Raw genomic sequence first — 21,376 nt, 5'->3', positions numbered from 1 at the left:
TCAATCGACATAGACTGTAAATATCTTGAACCTTCATTTCTTCTTTATCAGCTTAAGTCATATTCTGAACAACTGATGAATCCGTTACTTATTGAACTCTTCCTATAGTGATTCGAAATTTTGACATTCTATCGTTATACTAAAGATACGTATTTCTCTGCCTGTTAAGATTTTCCAATACTTATAAATAATATATGTAAACTCTGGTGTGTTCCCTAATCATATAAATATTTTATCTGATTTCTGACTTAAATTCTGTTCTGATACATGACTTGAATTCTGTTCTGATTTCTGTTCGAATTCTGTTTTGATTTCTGATATCTCCGTTTACGGACGGAAAATGTTTTAATTGGGGGTATTGTTGAAGGAAGTATTTCTAACGGTTCCTCGGCTTTGTGGTCAGGGCCTTACAGGTGTGTGGGTTGGGTGTATGGTTCTGGGGAACCTACACAAACATATGTGAAAGGATGGGGGTATATTATATAATATATATATATAATATATATATATATATGTTTTCAAAGATATGTATCTTTTTACTGGTTTTAACGGGACACACTAGAAAACCTATCTGATCTCCTGAACTCAGTCATCCGAAATATTTCTCTGAACTGAAAGCTCATTGTCTGTTACCATCTGAAATATCAGTAGGATCTCTGCTCCGCATAAAAATTTGTAAATGTTTAGAAACAATAAAGAAATATATTTATCTGTATTTGCACGTTCATCAGCATCATCTGGTAGTTCTGTATACTGAGTTTTTCGAAGCTCACTCTTTACTCAACATTATAGGTTAAAAGATTGTACCAGTGTAGCTATCGACTTCAGTAAGGAAGTTCTTCCGGCGTTGTTTACAGAGTACGGTACATGTGATTAGGGGGCATGTAATTGTATTTTTTTATATATATCTGAAAATTTTTTAATTTACATACCGTTTAATGATTTTATAATTTACATGTTCTGATAAAAAGTTTTAAATTTTTCGCTATTTTTACAGTGGGTCGCTCCGGTGGCCGTAATGACTTCCCGGATCGGATCGGGTTACTCGCATCGGTCTGGGGGGTTACATTGTTTCATTATATTACTGGCTTTAAGCAGTTGTTCACGTAGTAAGTCATTGAAGTGCTCTCTATCTTGCATTAAATTTTGTACTGCATCCACTCTAGAATCCCCTGACCAACTCAGAATAGGAGCCTTATAGCCATATAGGCTTCGAATGGGGTCTTTTTATAGCAGAGTGGTAATTAGTATTATACCACCACTCTGCTTGGCTAACCATTTTGACCAAGATGTTGGTTTTAAAAAACACTACACTAATAATGCTCTAAACATTGGTTGAGTTTTTCACTTTGGTCATCTGTCTCAGGATGATAGGCAGTACTGAAAAGCATTGTTGTCCCTAATTGCTTAAGTATCTCTTGCCAGAATAGACTAGTAAAGTCTGTCTCTATCAGAATAACTATCTTAGGAGGACCATGAAGCTTATAAACTTGTTCCAAATAGACTTTAGCAACTATTACCACTATGTAGGGATGTGACAAAGACATAAAATGAACATAGTAAACTTGTCATCACTACCAAAAGCGTGAGATACACTACTAATCCTCTAATAAATGAACATTGCTTTATTTTTTTAAAACAACATGCAATCAAACAAACAATTATTGAACCTAATTATACTAAATGAATTAATTAAAGCTTTTCTCTAACTTAAAGTGTCAAATTATGAGATTTAAAAAACCTAAGGGGTTAAACCAAAAAGTGTAGGCTCTAATATTAATCCTAATCATTTTTAGTGAATTATAGAATTGAATAGTCAAAATGGAACCTCGAGGATAACGAGCACCAAATCAAAAATTCTCCTAGATTAAAGGACTAAGTTTGGAATTAAACCTAAAACGGAGGCTCTAAATATAACCTATTTAATTGTAATCAATTACTTACTCAAATAATTAAAATGGAACCTCGAATAAAATGAGAACCAAATACAAATTCTCCTAAATTTAAGAAATAAGTGTGAAATTAAACCTAAAATGGAGTTTCTAATTATTAGCCTAATCAATTTTAACCAATTATTTGATTCGAATGATTAAATGGAACCTCGAGCAAAAGCGATGACCAAATTAAAAATTACCCTAAATTTAAGGACTAAATGTGAAATTAAGCCTAAAATAGAGGCTCTACTATTAGTCCCAAATCATTTTAAACAATTATTTGATTCGAATAATTAAAATGCAACCTCCAGTAAAGTCATGATTGAATTAAGAATTTACCTAAATTTAAGGACTAAATTTGAAATTAGGCCTAAAGTGATGTGTCAAACATCAAAATTTATTTAAATTTATTAAAATTAATTAATTGATGTTCAGAAACTAAATTATAAGTTTTTTGAAATTTCTGGGCTCATTTTGAAATATTGCGAAGTGTAGGGACTAGTCCCGTGAATAACCCATTTTTCTGGTCAGTTCAAAAATTAAAAAAATGGTTTGGGTGGTTGTAGGGGAACACAAACACGTCCTCTTCCGGGGGTTTGTGGGAAGAGCCAGATGAAAGCGGGTTGTTATTGTTATCGTAGGAGATGGAAGATTATTTTTTTTAGAAACAAAAGATGGTTTTGGCAGAGGTGAGGAGTGTGGTATATATATAAAATAAAACCTGTGAGAAGAGGCTGAGGCTGAGGCGGATGGGTTTTTACACTTTAAAACTGCTTTTGGGAAACACCTGGGCTGGGTTAGGGTTTCCCATTACAAGAAGGAGGGGAGGGAAGAACCTGTGATCTGTAAACTAATCTTAAAAGTAATTAATATTTTTACTCATCCTTTTATTTTCAAGTTCAAGGAAGGTGTTAAGAGTGCTACTTCTGTTATGGGATGATCCTAGTTCAACAAGCATTTCGGGATACAAATGGTGAACAACTTATATAAGATTATGTTATTTGTTTTGCATTATATCTTTAGGGTTTTATCAATAACGAGAAAGTGTTACTACTTACGAGCCGTGCTACTTATGTGATGAAACGTTTTATTATTTTTGTGATCTTACATACTGGACTGAATTATTTTTTTTGGACACTTGTATTCAAACAAAAATATCAAGAGAGATGAAAGTGAATTATGGGGATTTTCATTTATTGATTCATACTAAGTAAAATAATATGACTTCAATCAGGAAAATGAGTGGAAAAGTTATTCAAACAAGCAACAAGCTTCTAGTTTTTGATGTGTCTCTTTAGAAGAGTGACTGCAGATTTGTACCACATTCTTGTCCAATTGGAAGGCCCTTGTGAGAACATCCGGGTTGATTGGTGGGTTCGAGCCAAACACAGCGCTAGCAATGGTGATAACCCCTGCATTTTGGCTGCTCAGACCGGCAAAGGCAACGGCCGGAGTGTTTCCTTTATTGAACTGGAAGTGGATCAAACCAATCGGGAAAACGAAAACATCTCCCGGATAGGATTTTAGTGATTAGACGTTCCCCGGATTGGATGTAACAAAGCCAACATAAAGCCTTGTACCACACCAGGATCTCAGTTCCTCGAGGGTGAGTGTGGGAGGGTTTTGGCCACCATAAGGTGCGTAGTCAATCGAACAAGAATGCCGAGGTGTTAAGTCCTGGAATTTGATCAACATTGACAGTTGTTTACATTCGATCCAACTAGATTCGACGTGTTTCCAGGGATGTTGAGGCCGGAGAAGAAGAAGTCATCTGCTACAGCGAGCTTTGGGTCCTTGCAGAACTTCCCATTAACAAACACTGCACGAAAGACATGTTAGTTAATTATATCATCCAGTACAAAATATTAAGAATATCATCTGCATCATGAGCCTACCGCCAGTCTTGGGGTCCTCGATAGCCACACAGAAGTCCTGGAGAGGACTGGGTCAAACGCCGAGGCCAAGAGCAAGCAAAGGCCAAGAGGGCGTATGCACCAAAAGAGAGGTGATTCCTTCCATTATAACACGGCTGGTTATTTGATATTGCTTTGAAGAAGTGGAACTTTGCAAGATAAGCATGGCTATTTAGATTGAAACCATGATTTGGTCTCTATTTTCCTTTACTTGCAGCAGCAGGTAAAGTGTTTTCAACAAGAGAAGCTTTCAAATGGTTTGGTTTATATTGCATATTTTACTCACTATAGGCTGCTTAAATTACTTAAAAATGTTCTTTGAAGTTTTCATAATTATTCAACCGTGTTGCGTGTGCAGTCTAGACAGGATTTGAAAAAGTCTTACAAAATGAAAACAGTGAAGATTAATTAACATATATGTTAATTTAACCGTTCAAGTTCCTACAGTTGAAATAAAGTGTCACATTTTAATGCTAATTTCTTATTGTAATGGCAAATTATAAGTATAGTCATAGTTACCATTATAAATAATGCATATCCCAGATATTATAAGCATAGTCAATCATTATAAGTACAATTGTATATTTAGATCAAGATAAATTTAAGATAACATGCTCTTAATTTAATATATAGGATAATACTCTTCTGAAGTTTATATACGCTATGACATTTATACTTATTGTTAAAAGATAATGGTACTAGTGATCGCATAATAGTATAGACACTAAGATTTATATGAAATACTCTTTTGGGAAAATTAGAGACAAAAGTAGAATTTTCCACTATGTAGAAAATAGAAGAATACAAGAGAAATCATCATTAAAACATGAGTTCTAACCCTGATAATCTCTAGCTTGAAAAAATTTATTGAAGTGCAAGGATTTTGGACGAAATCTCAAATTCAATTAAACTTCAAACTAAAAAAGTCATTTTTACCTCTACGAACAAAATCTCTATTTCTTCCATAAAACCCCTTAAAGGGTATTTGATATGATCTCAATTATGTCTTCCGAGTCATATACGAGTGTGCCCAATCGATTCTAATAAGAACTCCACAATACTTTGAATGTAATCTGAAATTCGCAACAACGTTGTAAAATATAAATGGATAATAAAATATGGAAGTGGAAAGATGAAGATATGTTGAAATGGATTAGCAGCGTAGGAAGAGTGATGCTTGTGGTTAAGGAAAATAAAGGATGAAAAGGTTAGTGAAGATACTAGGGAGTTGGTGTGTATATGAAGAATCTCAAGGAAATGGATTGTGACCCATTAGCTATATTAGCTAAGAACCAACAATATAAAGATGAATCGAAGTGATAGAGGGTGGAACGTGACCCACTAGCTAGTAGAGCTAGGAACCAACGCTATAATAAGATGAAATGGATAAAGGCTTCAAGACCGACAAGAAACCGATAGAGTTCTAATCAAGAACTAAAATAAAGCAATCTTTCAAAGTATTTTCATAAATCAAATTGTGTGTACAAATGATACCAAAGGTGCCTATTTATAGTTTTCTAAGAAGCTGAAAAGATTCAAGATGATAACATTCTCATCAATTTAGCAATAAAATGCACTTGAATGCTTTGTCTTCTTATCTTCAAAGTTGAATGAATATTCTAGATCATTTTGGGATGAATCTAGAATTTGAAGCTGAATATGGCCTTAATTTCGTCCAAGAAGGAGGGGTGACTCTTGGGCTGCATTGCTTTGCTTGCAAATGGAAGAAAAGAGGTTAAATGAAGTCATATGATGAATGTGGACATCCTACTGTCCAAATCAGCTTGTCTCTTCAAATTCCTTGATTATTTTATCACTTAATTTGGTGATTAAATGAAATAAATCATCCTTCATTGCTTGTTCCCTTGAAGAATATGATTAGCCTTCAAAAGATGATAAAGGCCTTGAATGCTAAGTTTTGAATGATGGTTATTGCATGTCCCCTTGCTTGAACATGAATGACCTTCAATGGGTGTAACATCAACCTTGAATATGATGGTAGAGGTTCTTCTTTTGGATTGAAAAAGGCTTTCAAAAACCTAAACTTGGCTTGAAATTCCCAGATTAAGCTCAAATAATCTTCTTGAAGCTTCTCGAATGTAAACAACTTGCCTCGATCAAACGGTCTCTGGGATTGCAGAAAATGATGTAAGGCACATAGTTGGGATCACATCATTACCAAATGATATTATCCCGATTGTACGTTTCGAGTCATAATGTGAATGCCCTCAAAGAATGATAAGTAAGACTTGAATAGTGAATTATGAAGATTGAATGCATTGTCTCTCCAAGAATATGAACAGCCCTTGGTTTGAATGATTAAATCAGCCTTGAATGATTTGAATTAGGTGAATAAATATGACCTTAAATGGCTTGTCTCTTGGTAGAAGATGAAAGGACTCTTCCTTGGCTCAAACTCATCCAAATAATCCATCTGAAATTCCCGTAATGAAAATTTCAGCCTACAATTTCTTTGGTAATTCGATCATATCTCAAGCTCCCGATATCGGATTGAGGTGATTCAAAAGGCGTTGGAAAGCTAAGAGATAGAGGAATAATGTCCAATTAGTTTCTGGACCCAAAATATATGTATCGCATCCAGAATTAGAATACATTCTGACTGATATTCTTGCATCTGTTGAGACTGTTCAGCTTTCCTCTTGCACCTAAACACAAAGATAAACTTTATTCAATCATAACATGTAAATATGCATGGGATAATTAAGAGTTAGTTTGATTAATGAACTAACTTATTCAATGAACTAGATGCATGAATGAAGTAGCTTACTAAATGATCTAAATATGCATAATTGAACTACTTCCCTAAATGAACTAGATGATTTAAATGCAATGCATGCTTAAATGAACAACATACTTATGCAATGAATATCAATCAAATTCATGCAATGAATGATATCATATGATAAGATAGCCTAAGAGGTAAATAAAAACATATGATAAATATAGTGCATAAATAAGCAGGTATAGGATAAGTAAGGTAGAACCCCCTTTGAATCAGCCTTGGTGAACTTCAATGATTTAGTTAGATCAAGAAGAAAGTTAGGGCTGATTGGGATCACATCATATTACTCAACAATGATTTTCAATCGGATCCAAGCCTTGATCAAGCTTGTATGTACAAGACAATTTAGTCTTCACATTAGTAAGATTATCAGAAGTGTCAACTTTACTTACAATTGTATCACCATGGGCATATCTTATTAACTTGATCCTCGTAATCAATGAAAATTATATTTTTCAAATGGTGTAAGATTTTCATGAAGACAAAAGACCTTGCAAGTATTCACGTTCGAAAATCATGAAGTGAGTTAGCAATGTTTTTCATTTTTGAAGATGAATCCAATAGGGATTAAGTTTTAAAGAACATATATGCTTGCTGGAAAAATGGTTTGACAAGGTGGAGGTTTGGTCGATGAGATTGTTTGTCGAAGCCGCCGTACATGTTGTCTTATAAAGGTATTTAGTTGGGAGAGAGAATCGGTTGGTACCAAGTTCAACATCCTGTGGAAACACTTAGCGGCAGTCCGCTGAGGGAAATTGAGATCGGGCTAGATTCTCATTGAGCGACATAGTCTGAGTCGAGTTTTTCCAGATCTATAAAACAGGTTAGTGCTAATGACGATAGTCGTAGTTAGTCTCCGTAAATGATTGATTCCAAAAATATATTTTGGTTTATCAGTTCACAAATAGAAAAACAAGTTACATGGGTTGGGCCCTGTAAACTATAATCGGCAAATAACCGAAGCAAAAATTTATTCTGATGATCAACAATGATTCTCAATTGGATCCAAGCCTTGATCAAGCTTGAATGTTCAAGGCAATTTAGTCTTCACATTAGCAAGGTTATCATAAGTGTTAACTTTACTTACAATTGTATCATCATGGGCAATATCATAATTAACTTGATCCTCGTAGTCAATGACAATTATCTTTCAGATAGTGTAATTTTCATGAAGACAAAGACCTTTCAAGTATTCAAGGTTCGAAAATAATGAAGTTAAGTGAGTTAGCAATGTTAATCATTTTTGAAGATGGATCCATAGGGATAAAGTTTTAAAGAACATATATGCTCGTTGGAAAATGGTTTGACGAGGTGGAGGTTTGGTCGGATGATTGAGTGTCGAAGCTGCCGTACATGGTTGTCTTGTAAAGGTATTACAGTTGGGAGAGATAATCGGTTGGTACCAAGTTGGTGAAGAGAAGCTTCTCAGGGTGAATGTAAAAAAGCCGACATAAAGGTCTTGTTTAACTACTCTATTGACTTTTAAAAAACAAATAAATAACATTCAATTGATTACCTCTTTCACCATTTCGAAGTTGCAGTGTTGCTATATCTAGAGAATGGTGAAGATTTCACGATATTTAATATAATAATGTAGCTTCTGTTTGCTTAACTCACCCATGCACGTTATATCTTAGATTGAACTGTTCCGGAGAGACAAGTCTTGAATCTTTCAAAGCAATACTTGTAATTACTAAATCATTCTGGTTTCTTTGAATTAATTAATTAATCTCCAAGGTGGTTAATAAGCCGCCCCGGAAACCAATTCGAAATCCATAGTGGCAGTCTCTTTCACATTTTAACCATTCAATTAAGTAGCTCGGTTGGTTCATAACTGTGCCTAAATCCACAAATAATCAGATCAAATATGCCGCATCCTATTGTAAAATTAAGTACCTCCCAGGACTTCTGATAGCCATCAATGACCCCAAGGATGCTGCTATGTTTCTCTCTTCTGTTTCAAATACAATCTCAAATATTTCATGGCATAATGTACCATTATGGAAATAACAATCTTCTTTTCATCTCTTCATTTATGCAATGTTTGTTAATGACAAGTTCTGCAAGGACCCCCAAGCTTGCCAAAGCAGAAGATTTCTACTATTCGGTCCTCAACATGGCCAGAAACACATCCAATCCAGTGGATCGACTGTGACTCCAACCACTGTTGCCCAAATACTAGGGCTCAACACTCTTGGCATCTCATTGGTTCGAATTGCTTATGCACCAAATGGAGGCCTAACCCCCCCTCACACTCACCCTTACCCTCGTGCCACCGAACTTCTACTTGTTGTGGAGGGCACACTCTCCATTGGCTTCGTAACATCTAATCCCGAAAATCGTCTCAATACAAGGTCCTATACCGTGGAGATGTTTTTATTTTCCCCATTGGCTCGTTCACTTTCAGTTCAATACCGGGAAAACCAATGTTGTTGAGTTAGCTGGTTTGAGCAGCTAGAATCAGGGTGTCATTACAATTGCCAATGCAGTGTTTGGATCAAATCCTCCCATGAATCCTGGTGTTCTTGTCAAGGCATTTTAATTAGACAATGATGTGGTGAAAAATCTTTGGTCCTATTTCTGATGGGCTAACAATTAAGTCGTGCACCTATAAACTATATACTGGATTCAAGTTATAATTAATCCATACCATAATTTTATAAATAATTTTAAATAAATTTAAACAAAACTCAAATAATTTGACTTGACTTAAATTTTATAAACTCGAAGAAAATTATAAATAAAATTTTAATTTGTATTGAAATAATTGCATTATACGATTAGTTCTTTTTCCCTTTGGCGTTCTCTCGTTGATTTGTCAATTACAGTCACCATCTAACATCAAGAATCATCCGTACAAAAAAATATTTTTATATAAGCCCTCAACAGTTTTTCCATCAACTTATCTCTCCTCCACCTCGATCATGCACCACCTGCGCATGCAATCTCGCCGCTTGCAATCCAATGAAACGCCTTCTCCCAAACTTAAATCCACAAGGTTGATTCTCGACCAATGGGCGCCATTTGGATTTGGATTTGGGTTTTGGATAAGTTGATGGATTCCTGGAGTTTATGATCATCATCTTCTTCTTCCTGGTGTTGAACTTCCAACTCTGGTTCTTGAGTCATTTCATTCATTGTTGATTTTTCAAGCTTTTTAATCTTTTCTTCTTCTTATTTTTTTACTTGAGAATTTTGTTCCTTTCGACAATGGGGAAAGAATGAAGGAAGAGAGTCCCATAGCCAAGGTAAGTTTATTTTTTTCCCTTCTTGGAACTCCTTTCATCTGTTTCTTTAAAATAATGATCTTGGTGATTTGTTGGCAGAGATTGAAAAAAATGAAGGAGAGGGGGTGAAACAATTGAACAATTGGTGGGGTGAAACTATAAAAGAAGTTGAAGATGCACTCTCAGGACCAAAGGTTAGTTTCTGGTTTCTGTTTGGTTTCCAAGAAAATGGTATAAGAAAAAAGAACATGCTTAGACTGAATTTTTAGATCACATCATTTGTTCTTTTTGGTGGCATGGAATAAGGAATGTATTGTGTTGTATTACTTCTACAGGTCTTAAATGGAATATGTTCTTTCTGTGCATTGTACATTTTGATATATCATTTGAATTTTCATTGAACATCTGGACGATTCTGTCTGCTCAAAGCAGCAATGGCAACAACCTTGCTTTTTCCCACATTGAACTGGAAGTGGACTAGACCAACCGGGAAATTAAAGTGTTTAGGAATAAAATGCTAGAATAGAAGGATTTCACAACAATTCAACTACCAAACATGAAAAAACTCGAATCATGATCAACGCTTAATAGCCATCCAAGAATACTAAGACTAACTCCCCTATTTTCACTTATGCACTAAAACTTTCGGTTCTCACATTCTAGTCTCTAATTAAAATCAAACATAACCATAAGTAAAAAAAATCTTAAATAATACTCCTTCAAAAAATTTTTCATAATTTTATCAATAATAAATTTTAAATAATAAATAATCAAAATTAAAAAAAAAATGCCTAGAAAAAATCAGTAAGGGACAGCTTTAATTGGATAGAGGTAGTAACTCTTTTGGAAAATTATCATACCCTTAAACCTAAGTGTTTATTTGTAATAACTCTTTTGTTTGTACTCTTTATCAAAGTAGAGTACATTTGTGGACTTTTAACTTAAATTTCCATTTAAATACAAGAGCAATTCTAATTTGGTGGTTTAAGATTAGGGTTTAAAATTTAGAATTTTAAAAATATTTCATTAAGTAATTTGTGTTTGAATCGCCTTAAGAACACATCTCCTCGTAAGATTTTCAATTGTGAAAGTAAGTGCATGTAAATTGTACCACAAGAACTAGAGGTAGGCATATTAATAGTGCATGTAAATTGTACCACAAGAACTAGAGGTAGGCATATTAATCTATTATTGTTAATTATAACTGTTAATCAGTATAACTGTTATATTTTATATATTAATTAACTAAATCGTTAAAGTCAAATTATTTCAATTAACCAATATGCTAAAATGATAATAAATGATTACGATTATGGATTTCGAAAAAAATTATTCATCGAATAAAAATGATTAGATTATAGATATATCTTAAGGAAAAATAAAAGAATATTAATTGTTTCACGTTTGTTAAAGACTTATCTTTGAAACTATGATAGTAATTGAACTATTGTTATGAGTTGAGCTTTGTAATATGATTAAATTAATTTTCGTGTACTTTACAAGAGCAATTCTAATTTGCTGGTTTAAGTTTAGGGTTTAAAATTTAGAATTTTAAAAATATTTCATTAAGTAATTTGTGTTTGAATCGCCTTAAGAACACATTTCCTCATAAGATTTTCAATTTTGAAAGTAAGTGCATGTAAATTGTACCACAAGAACTAGAGGTAGGCATATTAATCTATTATTGTTAATCATAACTGTTAATCAGTATAACTGTTATATTTTATATATTAATTAACTAAATCGTTAAAGTCAAATTATTTCAGTTAACCAATATGCTAAAAATGATAATAAATGATTACGATTATGGATTTCGAAAAATAATTATTCATCGAATAAAAATGATTAGATTATAGATATATCTTAAGGAAAAATAAAAGAATATTAATTGTTTCACGTTTGTTAAAGATTTATCTTTGAAACTATGATAGTAAATTGAACTATTGTTATGAGTTGAGCTTTGTAATATGATTAAATTAATTTTCGTGTACTTTACAAGAGCAATTCTAATTTGCTGGTTTAAGTTTAGGGTTTAAAATTTAGAATTTTAAAAATATTTCATTAAGTAATTTGTGTTTGAATCGCCTTAAGAACACATTTCCTCATAAGATTTTCAATTTTGAAAGTAAGTGTATGTAAATTGTACCACAAGAACTAGAGGTAGGCATATTAATCTATTATTGTTAATCATAACTGTTAATCAGTATAACTGTTATATTTTATATATTAATTAATTAAATCGTTAAAGTCAAATTATTTCAATTAACCAATATGCTAAAAATGATAATAAATGATTACGATTATGGATTTCGAAAAATAATTATTCATCGAATAAAAATGATTAGATTATAGATATATCTTAAGGAAAAATAAAAGAATATTAATTGTTTCACGTTTGTTAAAGATTTATCTTTGAAACTATGATAGTAAATTGAACTATTGTTATGAGTTGAGCTTTGTAATATGATTAAATTAATTTTCGTGTACTTTACAAGAGCAATTCTAATTTGCTGGTTTAAGTTTAGGGTTTAAAATTTAGAATTTTAAAAATATTTCATTAAGTAATTTGTGTTTGAATCGCCTTAAGAACACATTTCCTCATAAGATTTTCAATTTTGAAAGTAAGTGTATGTAAATTGTACCACAAGAACTAGAGGTAGGCATATTAATCTATTATTGTTAATCATAACTGTTAATCAGTATAACTGTTATATTTTATATATTAATTAACTAAATCGTTAAAGTCAAATTATTTCAGTTAACCAATATGCTAAAAATGATAATAAATGATTACGATTATGGATTTCGAAAAATAATTATTCATCGAATAAAAATGATTAGATTATAGATATATCTTAAGGAAAAATAAAAGAATATTAATTGTTTCACATTTGTTAAAGATTTATCTTTGAAACTATGATACTAAATTGAACTATTGTTATGAGTTGAGCTTTGTAATATGATTAAATTAATTTTCGTGTACTTTTTTTTATTAAATTTTGTTGAAACTTTAAACTAATACAAAAGTTTTATTTTTTTCAACAAGATAAATTTTTATTATAACATAAAATCTATCAAGATTGTTGGCCTCATTAAAAACCTCCCTAATCCTGAATGGAGGAAAATAGTACTAACAACTAAGGAAAACAAAATTCATAAATGCTTATAAGTATCAGATTATCAAAATAAAATTAGCCACATTAGGTCAATAACAACTCACTATCATGATGAATATGATGCAATTTATACTAAAATGCTTGAAATATGATCCTCAAACAACTTCAACGCATGGAATGAAAACAAAGTAAAACTATGCTGCCAAGATAAGTCATTTTAAACTCATTTTTCAGTTCTCAGAATTTTTTTTGCTGTCAGAAATTTTTATAGTATTGAGTGTTTTTTTAATTCAGAAGTGCGATGTCATCTTGCCAAGACTAAACCTTACAGTTTGATGTTGTGTGAATATTGAGTGTATCCGGTCAATACTTAGTGAAATTAGAAAAATGCGACCTTACTTATCAATTATTATTATTTTAAGTATTGTAGCTACATCTCCCTCCACTTATTCATTTTTTTAGGAAATTCTTTGCTTTAAAATGTCGTTCCTACTTGAAGAAAAGAATGGAGCAAACACCAATTCCTCTAATGTACTGAACAAAGTAAAGCTTCGAATATCAATTAAGCACCCTTCTTTTTCTTGTTAGAGCCATATAGGCACCTCTAACATTTTTCTATTAGGGACATATAGGCACCTCTAGTAATTGTTTTCTCTTTTTTACTAGAGCCAGATAGGACCTCTAGTAATTTTTTCCCTTTTTTTGTAGAGCCTGATAGGCACCTCTAGTAATTTTTTCTCTTTTTTTAGAGCCAGATAGGCACCTCTAGCATTTGTTTTATGGGAGTTTGAATATCACTACAATTTTATTCAAGGTTCAACAAATTTCTAACGTCTCTAAGTATTAAAAGCATATAACCATTTGTGTTAAGAATAACCCATAAAATTCTAATCTCAGCAAGAGTCTAATACGCTTATTTTCTATCCTTCATAGTTCAAATTGTATCATCATTGAACATCATCAAAAAGTTTAAAAGTTCCTTAACTAAGGCATCTTCCTATCTTAATATTGTGACATCTTATAAACATCACTACTACTTCCTAGTTAATATGTGTGCAAATGAAAAATGAATGAACAAACAATACACCCTCAAATCTAAGATATGCACTGTCCTCAACGCATGCAGACAAAAAAACAAAAAATTAAATTAAATGTGAAATGTAAAGGCAACAGAGATATTCCCTAATGAGTTGGGTCAACACTGGTTGCTTACATTGTCCTCTCATGCTCATGCTACGACTTTATGGATAACAATTAACGATACGAAACTAAAGGTGATGCTGAGATCAATGTGGGGATAACACCTGCAAAAATTTCGAAATAAATTATTAAATGAAACTAATAAATAGAAAGTAAAATCTAATATAATATTATAAAATAATTAGAGATAAGAAATAAGAGATCAAATTATAAAATAATTAAATTACTTAACTAAAGAACTAGGGATATCTTTTTTCAATTTTTTTATTATTTAAATTTTCAAACAACTCAACTTGAATCATCCTAAATTTCACTATTGTGTGGGAATGGGTGGAGGGCGGCGCTTTGTTTCTTGATGATTGCAATGGCATTATGACTTGAATTATTTTTTTTAGAAAACAAAAGATGGTTTTGGTAGAGGTGAGGAGTGTGGTATATATAATAAAATAAAACCTGTGAGAAGAGGCTGAGGCTGGATATGGGTTTTTAGACTTTAAAACTGCTTTTGGGAAACACCTGGGCTGGGTTAGGGTTTCCCATTACAAAGAAAGGAGAGGGGAGGGAAACGAACCTGTAATCTGTAAACTAATCTTAAAAGTAATTAATATATTTTACTCATCCTTTTATTTTCAAGTTCAAGGAAGGTGTTAAGAGTGCTACTTCTGTTATGGGATGATCCTACTTCAACAAGCATTTCGGGATACAAAATGGTGAACAACTTATATAAGATTATGTTATTTGTTTTGCATTATATCTTTAGGGTTGTTATCAATAACGAGAAAGTGTTACTACTTACGAGCCGTGCTACTTATGTGATGAAAACGTTTTATTATTTTTGTGATCTTACATGACTGGACTGAATTATATTTGTTTGGACAGTTGTAATTCAACAAAAAAAAATCTCAAGAGAGATGAAAGTGAATTATGGGGAGTTTCATTTATTGATTCATACTAAAGTAAAATAATATGACTTCAATCAGGAAAATGAGTGGAAAAGTTATTCAAAACAAGCAACAAGCTTCTAGTTTTTGAGGTGTCTCTTTAGAAGAGTGACTGCAGATGTGTAACCACATTCTTTTCCAATTGGAAGGCCCTTGTGAGAACATCCGGGTTGATTGGTGGGTTCGAGCCAAACACAGCGCTAGCAATGGTGATAACCCCTGCATTTTGGCTGCTCAGACCGGCAAAGGCAACGGCCGGAGTGTTTCCTATATTGAACTGGAAGTGGATCAAACCAATCGGGAAAACGAAAACATCTCCGGGATATAGGATTTTAGTGATTAGACGGTTCTCCGGATTGGATGTAACAAAGCCAACATAAAGTGTGCCTTGTACCACAACCAGGATCTCAGTTCCTCGAGGGTGAGTGTGGGGAGGGTTTTGGCCACCATAAGGTGCGTAGTCAATTCGAACAAGAGATATGCCGAGAGTGTTAAGTCCTGGAATTTGATCAACATTGACAGTAGTTACATTCGATCTAACTAGATTTGATGTGTTTCCGGGCATGTTGAGGCCGGAGAAGAAGAAGTCATCTGCTACAGCGAGCTTTGGGTCCTTGCAGAACTTCCCATTAACAAACACTGCACGAAAGACATGTTAGTTAATATATATCATCCGGTACAATATTATTAAGAATATCATCTGCATCATGAGCCTACCGCCATTCTTGGGGTCATCAGCCACACAGAAGTCCTGGAGAGGACTGGGGTCAAACGCCGAGGCCAAGAAGCAAGCAAAGGCCAAGAGGGCGTATGCAACCAAGAGAGAGCTGATTCCTTCCATTATAACACGGCTGGTTATTTGATATTGCTTTGAAGAAGAGTGGGAAACTTTGCAAGATAAGCATGGCTATTTATAGATTAAACCAATGACTTGGTCTCTATTTTCCTTTACTTGCAGCAGCAGGTAAAGTGTTTTCAACAAGAGAAGCTTTCAAATGGTTTGGTTTATATTGCATTATTTTACTCACTATAGGCTGCTTAAATTACTTAAAAATGTTCTTTGAAGTTTTCATAATTATTCAACCGTGTTGCGTGTGCAGTATAGACAGGATTTGAAAAAGTCGTACAAAATGAAAACAGTGAAGAATTAATTAACATATATGTTAATTTAACCGTTCAAGTTCCTACAGTTGAATAAAGTTTCACATTTTTAATGCTAATTCTTATTTTGATGGCAAATTATAAGTATAGTCATAGTTACCATTACAAATAATGCATATCCCAGATATATAAGCATAGTCAATCATTATAAAGTACAATTGTATATCTAGATCAAGGTAAATTCAATTAAACATTCAAACTAAAAAAAATCAAAATTTACCTCTACGAACAAGTTATCTATTTCTTCCATAAAACTCCTTAAAAGGTATTACTCAACAATGACTCTTAATCGGATCCTAGCCCTGATCAAGCTTGAATGTACAAGACAATTTAGTCTTCACATTAGTAAGGTTATCATAAGTGCCAACTTGACTTATAATTGTATCACCATGGGTAATATCATGATTAACATGATCCTCGTAATCAATGACAATTATATCTTTTCAGATGGTGTAAGATTTTCATGAAGACAAAAGACCTTGCCAGTATTCAAGGTCCAAAAATCATTAGGTTAAGTGAGTTAGCAATGTTAATCATTATTGAAGATGAATCCAATAGGGATAAAGTTTTAAAGAACAATATATGCTCGCTGGAAAAATGGTTTGACGAGGTGGAGGTTTGGTCGGATGAGATTGAGTGTCGAAGCCGCCGTACATGGTTGTCTTGTAAAGGTATTACAATTGGGAGAGAGAATCGGCTGGTAACAAGTTCGACATTCTGTGGACACACTTAGCGGCGGTCCGCTAAGGGAAATTGAGATCAGGCTATATTCTCATTGAGGTGACATAGTTCGAGTCGGGTTTTTCTAGATCTACAAAACAGGTTATTGCTAACGACGATAGTCGTAGTTAGTCTCCGTAAATGAATGATATCCAAAAATAGATTTTGGTTTATTGGTTCACAAGACAGAAAAAAAGTTACAAGGGTTGGGCCCTGTAGACTATAACCGACAAATAACCGAAGCAAAAATCTATTCTGAGGATCAACAAGAATTTGAGGCAAAGCTAAAGTCCGAGACTAATTTCACTATAAGTTTCTCTTTATCTCAATCTATTTCAATTATTTATTTAATTATTTTATTTTATTAATTCTTATATTTTATTTTAAAAACAACTTTTAAACCCCCTATTTAATCTCATCCAAAACTCTATCTTATCTCATCATTTTTTAAATCAGAAAGTTCACTTCATCAGAAACACCAGAGTGTCTGTGGATCAACCTTACTCCCCTATTCTACTCTCACTCTATTTATTTATTTATTTTTAAGAGGCTAAAATTATTTTGAGAGTAAAACAATACCTGTCAATTATCACAAAGTAAGAGGACATAACTTAATTTAGTTCAATTTCATGCATCGAACTACAATTTCACATATAAGTCATTATATATTCACAAAGATCATATATTCACAAAGTATGAGCATAGTGCTTAATTTATTTTGATTCACATGTTCGATCAAACCTCTTAATTATTTTTCAAAAAATGAAATACTAAATTCAATGAGAGAAACAAATCAAACGGTACAAGTTTGATGGAATTTAGAAATATTGGTCTAGTTGTTATCCCACCAGAAACGGGACTGAAGTTGCTTAACAATATTGTTATCGAGCTGGAAGGCTTTGGAAAGAAGATCGGGAATTCGGGATTGATGGGCGGGTGTGAGCCGTACACTGCATTTGCAATGGTGATAACACCTGGGTTTTGGCTACTGAGAGCAGCAAAGGCAACTGCATTGGTGTGCCCAATGTTGAACTGGAAGTGAATGAGAGCAACAGGGAACACAAAGACATCTCCGGGTTACAGAACTTTGGAAAAGAGAAGCTTCTCAGGGTTGAATGTAACAAATCCGATGTAAAGGGTGCCTTGGACAACAACTAGAATTTCGGTGGCACGAGGGTGAGTGTGAGGAGGGTTTAGGCCACAGTAAGGTGCATAGTCAATTCGAACAAGAGAAATGCCAAGAGTGATAAGTCTGGAATTTGTTCAACATTGGCTTGACTCACCATTGGTCCTACTTGGTTTGAAGTATTTCATGGAACCATTCTTTAACCACTCTAAGTGCTGATCCTCGTCCAATTTCAATCTTCCCATGCATGCATATTTTGCAGTGGAACTGGTCGCAGCAAATGTCTTGTTTAACTACTCTATTGACTTAAAAAATAAATAAATAAAATAACACCCAATTGATTACCCTCTTTCACCATTTCAAAGTTACAGTTTTGCTATATATCTAGAGAATGGTGAAGATTTCACAATATTTAATATAATAATGTAGCTTCTGTTTGCTTAACTCACCCATGCACGTTTATATCTCAGATTGAACTGTTCCGGAGAGATGAATATTGAATCTTTCAAAGAAAATACTTGGAATTACTATATCATTCTGTTTTCTTTGAATTAATTAATACATATCCAAGGTGGTTAATATGCCGCCCTGGAAAAACAATGTCTTTACAAATAGAGATCAATACTAACAATTTGTCTTTACATATACAGATCAGACAGAATCAATTCCTAATCCATAATGGCAGTCTCTTTCACATCTTAACCAAGAAATTAATTAGCTCGGTTGGTTCATAAACTATGTCTAAATCCACAAATAATCAGATCAAATATGCCGACATCCTCTTGTAAAATAAGCAGAAACAAAGAGAATCTGCCCAGCAGATACAACTTTATGTTTAAACGCTGCCAAATGGCAAAATGTGGTCAACAAGACCTATTGTTATTATTATATGGCCTTAGCAATCTTGGACATCTGCTAAAGTTTGGAATGGATCAAGTACCACAAAAGTCAGAATTTAATGACAGAATTGACTACTTCCATGACAAAGATACTGATGCAAGAAACATATACGGCAAGTGGGATTTCGATGAACAGTTCATCAAAAACTATATAAAATAAATAATACACAAGACAGTGAGACTAGTTCAAACACTGTAATGTATAAATTGTCGTATTCTCCAGCAGAGTTCCTCATCCTTCGGAAGCAATCAAATTACATTTATCACAATGAAAAGTGCTGATTTCATCCTAGAATTATCTCTCTTGTCTCTGGCTTCCACATTTGCTTATGCCTCTGATCCTAGCCCTCTCCAGGACTTCTGCGTACCCATCAATGACTCCAGGATGCTGGTATGTTTCTCTTCTTGTGCTTCGAATACATTCTCAAATATTTTCATGGCATAATATACCATTATGGAAATAACAATCTTCTTTTAATCTCTTCATTTATGCAGTGTTTGTTAATGGCAAGTTCTGCAAGGACCCCAAGCTTGCCAAAGCAGAAGACTTCTACTATTCAGGCCTCAACATGCCCAGAAACATATCAAATCCAGTGGGATCGACTGTAACTCCAGTCAATGTTGCCCAAATACCGGGGCTCAACACTCTTGGCATCTCATTGGTTCGAATTGACTATGCAACAAATGGAGGCCTCAACCCCCCCTTCACACTCACCCTCGTCCCACCGAAATCCTACTCGTTGTGGAGGGCACACTCTCCGTTGGCTTCGTGACATCCAACCCCGAAAACCGTCTCATTACAAAGGTCCTATACCCTGGAGATGCTTTTGTTTTTCCCATTGGTCTCGTTCACTTTCAGTTCAATATTGGGAAAACAAATGGTGTTGCCTTGGCTGGTTTGAGCAGCCAGAATCTGGGTGTCATTACAATAGTCAATGCAGTGTTTGGATCAAATCATCCCATTAATCCTGATGTTCTTGTCAAGGCTTTTCAATTGGACAAGGATGTGGTGAAAAATCTTCAGTCCAAATTCTGGTGGGCTAACAATTTAGCCTCTTTGTTTGGAATAATGTTTTATGTACCATTAAACCTCTTTGTTACATAATGAAATTTATTATTGTCATTGTTAAAATATCATATATCAATGTGTCGTAACCCATTTTCGGTGGGAAGACCGATACGACTTTTTTGAAAATAAAGGTATTTTATGAAAAGAATGAGAGTCACCACCAATCATTTTTAAGGTGAGATTGGAACACCTGAAATCAGGTAAATTTAATAAAACACTTTTATTTTATAAAAAATATCAAGTTTTGTTCTGCGAAATCAGAAATTAGGTTCAGGAGTCAGTTATGTGGGGAAGGATTAGCACTCCAACGGTGCCCAAAATTGGTACCTTGTCGATTACCCTATATTTTGAAATTGGAAATTTCTAGTTTAAAATTTATTTTAATTTAAAATCTACTATGTATGCATATTTTAAAAAAGGATGACCCCCAAGCAAAAGCGGAAGCTTCGTTATCAATCGTAATAAATGGACATTGCCTTTATAATTTAGAAATTGTGATGTGGTGTATTGAAAATGATGTTGATTTACTTCGAGAATCAATAGCGGTCACCCTCAGGCAAAAGCGTGAGATACACTACTAATCCCCTAATAAATGAACATTGTCTTATTTTTTTTAAAACAACATGCAATCAAACAAACAATTATTGAACCTAATTATACTAAATGAATTAATTAAGAGAAAATAACCTCAGTGACCAAAAATGCCTTATAATATACGATTTTAACCAACTTTTTTTGGATTTGCCAAAATGACCAACTAAATCGCAATGTGATCGATAATTCGCAACGCGATCTCCGGTATCGCAAATCAGTTTCCAGATTCGCAACGCGATTCTGACTATCGCATTGCGATTTCCCAAATTCGCGTTGCGATTTTCCTAAATTGCAATGCGATTACGTAAATCGCAATGCGAATCTGTAAATCGCAACGAGATTCTGACTATCGCAATACTGAATTTCAAATTCGCAACTCGATTTCTGAATTCGCAACAGATTTTAATTTCGCAACACAAATGTTTTGGGTATATAACTACACAGCAGCAGCAACTCATAACCTAAATCCCTAAATCGCAACTCATTTCATCTCCATCTATCACTCTCTCCGGCGACATCCGTTCCTATATCCAATGACATCCTTCCCCATCCGGCAACAGGTTTTAGTTTCGCAGCTCGTTTGTTTAGTAAATTAATTTACAATAATGAAATCATCTAATGTTGATCATGTTTGGATAGATTTGTGTTTTGGAGGGTCATGGGAGAATGTTCA

General features: G+C 33.6%; 1 protein-coding gene and 4 pseudogenes across 1 annotated transcript; 2 read left to right on the top strand and 3 right to left on the bottom strand.

Moving 5' to 3' along the window:
• Positions 1 to 3,154: 3,154 nt before the first annotated feature.
• On the bottom strand, positions 3,155 to 4,013 carry LOC120185296 (annotated as a pseudogene).
• Positions 4,014 to 7,638: 3,625 nt separating this feature from the next.
• On the top strand, positions 7,639 to 9,234 carry LOC120185295 (annotated as a pseudogene).
• A 5,933-nt stretch (positions 9,235 to 15,167) lies between these two features.
• On the bottom strand, positions 15,168 to 16,028 carry LOC120185351 (germin-like protein subfamily 1 member 13). Its single transcript, XM_039189597.1, has 2 exons — positions 15,852 to 16,028; positions 15,168 to 15,773 (listed from the first exon to the last, which is right to left on the bottom strand). The coding sequence occupies exons 1-2, from the start codon at positions 15,973 to 15,975 to the stop codon at positions 15,235 to 15,237; spliced, it is 663 nt and encodes a 220-aa protein (XP_039045528.1). The 5' UTR covers positions 15,976 to 16,028; the 3' UTR covers positions 15,168 to 15,234.
• Positions 16,029 to 17,847: 1,819 nt separating this feature from the next.
• LOC120185294 lies at positions 17,848 to 18,337 on the bottom strand (annotated as a pseudogene).
• Positions 18,338 to 19,292: 955 nt separating this feature from the next.
• On the top strand, positions 19,293 to 20,145 carry LOC120185293 (annotated as a pseudogene).
• Positions 20,146 to 21,376: the final 1,231 nt, after the last annotated feature.

Source organism: Hibiscus syriacus, unplaced genomic scaffold, assembly GCF_006381635.1.
Source record: "Hibiscus syriacus cultivar Baekdansim isolate YM2019G1 unplaced genomic scaffold, ASM638163v2 tig00113096_pilon, whole genome shotgun sequence".
Lineage (NCBI taxonomy): Eukaryota > Viridiplantae > Streptophyta > Magnoliopsida > Malvales > Malvaceae > Hibiscus > Hibiscus syriacus.
Note: the sequence above shows the minus strand (reverse complement) of the source record. Positions and strands in the feature narration are given on the sequence as shown.